The 8,406-nt window shown below is 36.1% G+C and overlaps 1 protein-coding gene across 1 annotated transcript; it reads right to left on the bottom strand.

The window, feature by feature from the left end:
- Window positions 1–3,792: 3,792 nt before the first annotated feature.
- Window positions 3,793–6,994, bottom strand: LOC121743099 (methyl-CpG-binding domain-containing protein 5-like). Its single transcript, XM_042136286.1, has 3 exons — window positions 6,454–6,994; window positions 4,623–4,742; window positions 3,793–4,184 (listed from the first exon to the last, which is right to left on the bottom strand). Exons 1-3 carry the CDS (start codon window positions 6,826–6,828, stop codon window positions 4,047–4,049), a joined length of 633 nt encoding a protein of 210 aa, XP_041992220.1. The 5' UTR covers window positions 6,829–6,994; the 3' UTR covers window positions 3,793–4,046.
- Between the last annotated feature and the right edge of the window lie 1,412 nt (window positions 6,995–8,406).

The raw sequence follows: 8,406 nt of genomic DNA, 5'->3' as shown, positions 1-8,406 counted from the left end.
GTACTCGAGGCCGTTACCGACTACCGGCTTTGGATCTGGCACGCGTACTTCAGGGTCCCTGGCTCGAACAACGACATAAACGTGCTCCACCAGTCCGATCTCTTTACCGAAGTTTTGGATGGTAAAGCGCCGGCCATCAACTTCGTTGCCAACAACCGGCTGTATAAAATGGAGTACTATCTCGCCGACGGCATCTACCCGAAGTGGCCGACCTTCGTGAAGACGTGCAGCAGGCCTGCGAACCCAAAGCATGCTCTTTTTGCGCAGAAGCAGCCAAACAGGAGGCTGCTTGCAAGGATGTGGAGAGGGCTTTCAGGGTTCTTCAAGCACGCTTCAACATCATCAAAGCCCCGGCTCGTTCGTGGTTCATGGAGAGCATGATCGACATCATGTATACGTGCATAATCTTGCATAACATGGTTGTCCAAGACGAAGGACCCGAGGCGGGAAATTGGTTCGACCCCGAATCCCCTGGAAGCTCAACCGCAAGTAGTCCTCCGCGAAGTGGAGCGCATCCGTCAATACAAGAACGGTTGTCTATTCGGGCAAGGACACGTGACTCTAGCGCCCATGCCCAACTCCAATAGGATCTAATTGAGCACATTTGAGAAAACTTTGGCGGAGAAAATTAAATTATGTCATTTTTATTTTTTTTAGGATTTTAATTATGTCTTTTTTCTATTTTTTTAAATTTTAATGTTGTTTTAATTTTAATGAAGTTTGTTTTTTATTAAAGTGTGTTTGTTTTAATTGAATTGAGTTGGAAAAAAAATAAAAAATGAAATTGAATGAATAGTAATTTAAGGGACGATTAAGAGACGGAGCGTTGCAGGTTCCGTCTCTTAATTAAGGGATGGAGGAATAAAATACAGTGAAATCCTCAAATAGTAATTTAAGGAACAGTGGGGACATCGTAGTGGATGATGCTGTGAGACTATGCCGGATTCGTATCCATGTCACTTAGTAATTGCTGTCTCCATTCAAATTGGGGTGTAATGATCAGTATCAGCAACAGACAGACAAGTAGCATTGGTCTAGATATGATTCCTGTAGACCTAGCCTCTTCCCCAAAACCTACAAAAAATAAAATAAACACACACACACCAGAAGCCACAAAATTTATTTATAACCGAGACCGCACAACAGTTTTAACCAATAATAATCATGACAACAAATGATATGTGCACAAAGAGTTCATAAATACCTAATCAAAAAGAGGAAATTATTTGAAGATAATCCATACCCAACATCAATATTTTTCAATTCCAATGTCATGAACTTGTCCCTTCCAGACTCAACTTGGGACAATATTAGCCAAATCACAACTTATATTGAAAGCTCTAATTCTTCATTTGCGTTTCAGTTGGCTATAAATGGTGAAAAAAAAATCGAATTGAAGTCGAGAAGAACAGCATCGGAATGAAAGGGGCGAATGAAAATAGGTAGTGAAATCATCGAAAAGGCTTTTGTTTGGTTGCACGGAGGTATTGAGAAAAGTCTAATAAGTGATTGCTTCAGCGTAAGGTGGAAACTGGGAGGGAAAGCAAACTGATTAAAGCTAATAAGAAATGAAGGTGAAAGCACAATTTGTTGAAGTCAGTAATGGCATTGGCAGCAGATTACAAGAAGAAAATTGGCTATGGATTCTCTCTCCGTGTGTTTCTGCATTACGGAGATTAATGCCTAATTAAATTTTGTGTTCACTTTACTTTTTAAATTAAATAAGTATCCATAAAAAAGTTTTTCCTATATCCCGTAAAAATATAGTAATACTATGTATTATTATTAATGTTCGATAAAAGTTATAAATAAATTTATATATATTAATTGATAAAAATTATATATAAATTGATGTGTATAAATAATGAGTAGGAGACAATTTTCTATAAGTATAAATATCTATATTTTTTAGAAAATACATATGAATGGAAGAAGTACTTAGCAGAGAATTCCTTTTCTTCCCTTCTTTAAGAAATATAAAATGAAAGCTTTAACAATCATTTTGATGTCAAATTGTTAAAACTTTTTTATTTTTATAAAATTATACTTCACATTCCAATTTATCATTTTTGGATATCCCACTTTAAAAGTCTCGGTTGGAATATTCTATAAATGGTAATAGATCCACATTCCATTAACCTTTTTCGACTCACATTTTATTACTATAAAACTAATACTATATAAAAGTAGGATTCACATTTCACTATCGTTTTTCATCAACTTTTCTTTACATTTGACTCACATTTTATTACTATAAAACTAATACTCCCTCCGTCCCGTGCTACTCGCACGTTTGCTTTTCGGCTCGTCACAAAGTCCTTACACTATTTATAATTTAAGTTAGAATTAATGCATTTAATTAATATGTTAGTTTAAGTTAAGAGCTCTTTTATTAAGTGATGTCTCATTACACCTAAAATTCTTTTTTAATTACACAAAAAAATCAATCCCAAATTTACGGCCTAAAATGAAAAGTGCGAGTAGCATGGGACGGAGGGAGTATATAAAAGTAGGATCCACATTCCACTATCGTTTTTCATCAACTTATCTTTACATTTCATAAAATCCGTGCTGAACTCAAAGGTGACTCCTAAAGTGGAACGGAGGGAGTAGTACTAGCTCTAGTGCAAGCTCTATGAGCAATATATGTACAAAATCGAACTCCAGCTCATCATTGTTTAAATTGAGAATTACAAAATAAATCACGAAAGATGGTCAAATCATGAAAAATGAAATTTTCACAATTATCTCATCCTACTCTAGTCCCGCCGACGTGGCAACCGATTTAAAATACGTGGATAAAATGGCTTTGAAAAAACAACAATGTCTAGTTAAGGTTGAAACATCGTTTTATTCACGTATTTTAAATTGGTTGCCACATCAACGTATAATTTGACGGAAGAGAAAAGAATGAGATAATTGCAAAAATTTAATTTTTTTATGATTTATTTATCATATTTTAAAAAGTACTATGAGACTAAGTTGACAATGTATGATTTGTTTGACAATTTGTTGTCATTTAAAATGTGAAATCAACCAACTATTATAATCATATATAGATTGAATTGTGATTATGAAAATTTTATTTAAAAAGAATTTATTGAATTTGAGACTTCAAATTCAAATCCAATATTTGATATCAAACTAAATTGTTTCAATTTCACAATTTCAATCCCATATGAAAATAGATTATTGAAATACCAAATAGTTATACACTTAGGTATACTGCACACATAACACACCCACACACTGCACTTGCACACATTATATAATCTCTTCAAATAAAATTTTATACTATCAATTACTACTACATAATTTCACCAAACAAAAGGTTTGGAATTGTATTATAATTCAATTCAATAAATTTTTAATTTCAATTCCAATTCCAATTAAGTTGTATTATATTTTATGAACTAACTCTCCTAGACTACCTAACAATACATGTTTGTGAGTTGTGACAATCCAACGATTTGAATACTCCTACAATTCATCTTAAGTTTTTAGTTTTTAGTTTTTTTTCTTCTATATCTTCTGCACACTGCAAGCATGTGTTACCTTTTCTCTTTATGATGAATGAGACCTGACCTGCAACCACTACCAAATGTGCCAAAACCGACTTGGAAGGCGAAGGAGAAGGTGAAGGCCATGGCAGAATTCGGACTTGAGAGGCCTTTGCCCTCAAGTTAACCTTATTTAACACATGGACAATTCCATGTCCAAATCTGGAGCAACCTCATGCACTTAACCAGTTGGAACAGAGTTTCTTTCTACAAGGAAACTTCTATGACAATCTATCTTTGAAGAGGGCTTCCAAAATAATTTCAATCGAAAAATACAGTAGAGTTCTCTTCACATTCCACAGACCTAAAAATGAAAAGTCTAATCTAGTTCAAATTGAACCACAAACAATGGCAAAATAATGTTTTAAGCCACATTAGCAAATGTCTACCAACAGAATCTATGCGAAGTATGGTAATCAAAAACAAGCGCTGAGTTTCAGTTAGAGACCCTGTCATGCTCGCGCTTCGCTTTACCATCTACGCACTTCATGCCTGTTGGGCGGTGTCTTCCTGGGCGCCATTAACAGCAGGCGCTGCTTGTTCACTGTTATCAACAGCAGCTTCTGTTTTCTTCCGATTTGTGGCGGACTTCTTTTTTGTTTGAGTCGCAGGACTCTTCGAAGGCTGCGGAAGCAATAAGCACAAAAGAATTCAGGAAGCAGAAAAATCCAGTAAAAAAGAATTCAACAGCAGTGTTGGTGACACCAAAGCTCAGTTCGATCATGGAATTGGGGCTGCAGAAATGGAATTGGAGCCTTCAATTCCAAATCCTATGGATTTGGTGCCCCAAAATATTTGGAATTGAATTACAATTCCAATTTTTCCCAATTCCATAATTTGAATTTCATATCAAAAGAAGATAATTTGAATTACACACACTGTACAAACATTGCAAGCACAATGCACACATATACACAACCTGCACACACACTGCGTACACACTGCACGTGCTATCAATTATATCATTTTTACCGAGCAAAAGATTTGGAATTGAACCGTAGAATTAAATTCTAAATTAAATTCTAATTCCGTGTAGCGAACGAATGAATGATTTTTACTCACCTTAGCAGTCTCACTTTCAGAGGTCGCCTTCCTCTTTGTTGGCTTACTTCCTGTTTCCAGGAAGTGAAGCACCTCTACCTTCGAACGGAAGCGGTGTTGCCCCGTTGGTTCACAGTAATACTGCAGAATCAGGATAAATGCAAATGTTATTTCCATGTAAAGGTAAAGTGAACAACATGACACCAACGAACTGAAGTATAAAATACAACTTTAAACTGATCACTCCATGCTGATCTCAGATGTCGAATTCTCACCAGACAATTACAATTCCAAAGGAGGATGTTAGGAAGCATACAACACAGCATGTAGCCTATGTCTAGTATGGATCAGATCCACCAAATGAGCAGACAATATAGGCAATTGTAGCTTCACTCCAGGAAGGTCATAGGTGCAAAATGGAAAAATCACTTACTACAGGGGGGAGGAATGCTAGTAACCCCAAATCGCAACTGACCAAAATATTCAATGTTTAAAAAAAAAAAAAAACATGTCTTAGTATGCATCATTATTTTTGAAAATTGGGGAAAAAGGAAGGTCAACAGGGACTGCTATTAGAAGTTCTTTCTAGAAATAAATCCATAGATACATAATTATTTCCTAGAGAAGGATAATTTATAATTGGAAGCTCATGTCACCAATTAAGTTCGTTTACGGAGCAATCTTACTAAACAAGTAGCAAATGGAAGAAAAAGACACCTACGAAGTAAATGACACAGCTAGCAGATACTAAAAAGTGCCTTAAAAGTAATATTCTCGAATAAGACACGAGCAATGACTGACACGTGTGGCCTATGCCCTACTGGCATAATTAAAGAGGGCGAAGTGTTTAAAAGGTATCCTGTACAATTACCAATACCACAAAGAATTAGAAATGCATGTGGATAGTATTAAAACACGTAACCGATCCAATTAACGGGCTTAATCTTCGAGCAGCCCCACAATAACAAAAGGCAAATACTTGATATTTCTCCAGCCCCTCATGCTCAGCTGATTTCCCTTAAGCTTCCTTCTTATATTAGGTTTTCTAACTTCCATTAATATACATTACATGACAAAATACGAATTCCAGTTTACGAACACAATACACGACAAACTTTGAGTTCTAGCTCAACAAAACATTAAACATAAGCAACCAAAGTGAGGATATACACGTGGACAAGAAGAAACATTGTTCGAAGCTAGAAATCCTACAACGGCAAGTATGTTCTCAGGAAATGAAAGATAATAAAAACTATCAGACGCGTCTACCACGTGTCTACTATATATAAACCAACCACACAAATAATCAAGACAATAATACTAACAGAAAAACACGGCATTCAAGAAAAAGCGAGCAACTTGAATACAAGTTTACGCTGAGTATTCTTCTTTAGGTTTAACTCATTTAGCTACTTTAGGTTTAACTCATTTAGCCACCTTAGGTTTAACTCATTTAGCCACCTCAGATTAAACCAAGCATCAACTCCAACAAGCTTAGTCTTAAGTTTGCTATTTATCTATTTTGTACTCTCAATTTCAACATAATCCCACTCAACTTAACATGCCTTCAAGTCGAGACTCCTAAAAACCCTAAAATCTGCTCACTGCTTAACAAAGACTGCTACTTAAACACTGAAAAATAAACAATAAACCAAATACATTCAATTGCACACATCATAAAAATCAAACAATCCAAAGCTAGGTTAAAACAGAAGCAGCTTCACCAAACGAGATACCAAACTTTAGGTAAAAACTGCACAAAATAGCATCTCACTCAATCGAACACAGCAAATTCACTCCAAAACATATCAATTGAGCAAAAAATAAAAGAGCACTAAAAAACAAAACCTACTGGATCATAGAGTCCAGCTGAGGCTCCAGATACGCGCTTTTTCAACTCAATCTTCCAGTCCTCCGGCAACCAGCTCGGCCGCTTGGCCATCTCCTCGGGATCCCTCCGCCTAGCCGTCCGCGGCGCGGGCTGCTCGGGCGCGGCCTCCTCCGGGTCCGGGACATACATCGAGATAGGCTCAGCCGCAATCACGACTCCCGGCGCGAACTCCGGCAAGGGCTGCTTGGGTAACTCGGCTTCGGCGGCATCCGTAATATTCCGGCACGGGTCGTCGATGTAGGCGTCGGTGTCCAGAAGCGGGTCGGCCGGGGTGTTTTCCGGGTTGGTGGGATTGGGCTGAGGAAGCGGGTTGGGCGGGAGGTGTGATTCAGACATGTCGGGATCGGAAAATGGAGTTGGAAGTGTTTGTGTGAGAGAGCTTAACAACGTATGAATGAGGACTGCAGAAGTGAGAATAGAACCAATTTAAATAGCACTCTCCTCCAAATCCCTAATTTTGAGTCACAGACAGGAATGAGGAAGGCAAAGCTGTAGATAATTCACAATATTTTGACTCTCAATATTTTATAACATTGACCACTTCAGGCGATAAATTATTTTGTTTATTGATAGTATTATTTTTACTGAAATAACGAGTATGGTTAGTTTGAGTTAATATATATCCTTAATTGTTCTTTATTTTTCAAGTGCTGAACTTGAGATATTTTTCCAATTATGGTCTGCAGTTTGGATTTGTCCCCTAAAATAGGAGACATTTGAAAAGAGCAAAGTTGAATTATATTTAAAAAAATGAAGGTTATGGATCTAATTTAAAACGTTTTAAAAGCTGTGGTAATAATTTAAAAACTAACACCAACTTTATATCATTGACAAATTTCCGCTTTGGCCTTCTTGTTTTATTGGTAATGGGTATGACTACAAGGTCTCATATATAGGAGTATCTGCAAGCGTGATGTCATTGCCCTCTCTCTGTATACTATACCCGCCAGTGCCACTACCCTCTTTTACATTTCATTGTTGCCAACAGTACTTGTATTGTGTTTGTTGATACATCCAAGTCCACTACATCACATACAAGTTGATCCCATAAAAGGTGTTGGTCGTCTTGTATCTAACTTTTCGGTCACATTATATTCTTGATTTTTTTATGTTTGACAACTTGGAAGAACCACTTGTCATTTTATGGAATATATGTTCTTGCTTCTTAACTTTTTTCATAACTTTTGTTTACAAGTCTCACTTAAATTGGTTCCATTATATTAGGATTACCAAATTTGGACAATTGGACGTACAAGTTTGATAAGTCTAGTACGAATTCAACTAATTCATATGAGGTTAACCAAACTTGCATGCATAATCCTAAAGCTGACTGTGCAAAGATATGACAAGTTTGGTATATAAAATAGAAAATTTTTATTTTATTTTTACTATACTTCGCATCGTATTAATTTAAACTATGCATACCTAAACATGTAAGTTTTGCATGCATGGTAATGTGAATTCAATGCCGAGTAATTGCGATGGTGGTTGGGGTAGCGGTGGCAGATTCGATACTGGCAATAGCACGATAATGTTGAAGAATGGGAGATAAGAGAAAGTAGAGACAAATATGCTAAAGAGATAAAGAGAAATCATTTTGGTTATAAATTAATAAATTGAATATAGAGTGAATTACACAACTAGTACCCAGAAAATAGAGTTTGCACTTTTTTAGTACCCAACATTTATGAAATCACATTTTCAATCAACAAGTTCCATAAATCCCAAATTCAGTCACGATTTTTTACATTTCTACCCTTTATGTCTGGAAGAGTATATATGTCAATTCACCTTTATTTGATATCTCAGTATCCCACATACTAACATACTACTTTTTTTTTTATATAGAAAATGGTCCATAAAAAAGTACATGTAACTAACACAGGAATATCCAATCAAGGTAAATTGACAAGA

The sequence above is a fragment of the Salvia splendens genome, chromosome 8, assembly GCF_004379255.2.
Source record: "Salvia splendens isolate huo1 chromosome 8, SspV2, whole genome shotgun sequence".
Taxonomy (NCBI): domain Eukaryota; kingdom Viridiplantae; phylum Streptophyta; class Magnoliopsida; order Lamiales; family Lamiaceae; genus Salvia; species Salvia splendens.
The sequence above is the reverse complement of the archived record's forward strand: the minus strand, read 5'-3'. Positions and strand labels throughout refer to the sequence as shown.

What these genes read in the sequence shown, in the direction of transcription:
- LOC121743099 (XM_042136286.1), bottom strand. Translation starts at nt 6,828, where the DNA reads ATGTCTGAATCACACCTCCCGCCCAACCCGCTTCCTCAGCCCAATCCC. An exon ending in CAGCTGGACTCTATGATCCA is followed by an intron (nt 4,743 to 6,453) that starts GTAGGTTTTGTT and finishes CTGATTCTGCAG; the next exon opens with TATTACTGTGAACCAACGGG. An exon ending in CTGAAAGTGAGACTGCTAAG is followed by an intron (nt 4,185 to 4,622) that starts GTGAGTAAAAAT and finishes TTGCTTCCGCAG; the next exon opens with CCTTCGAAGAGTCCTGCGAC.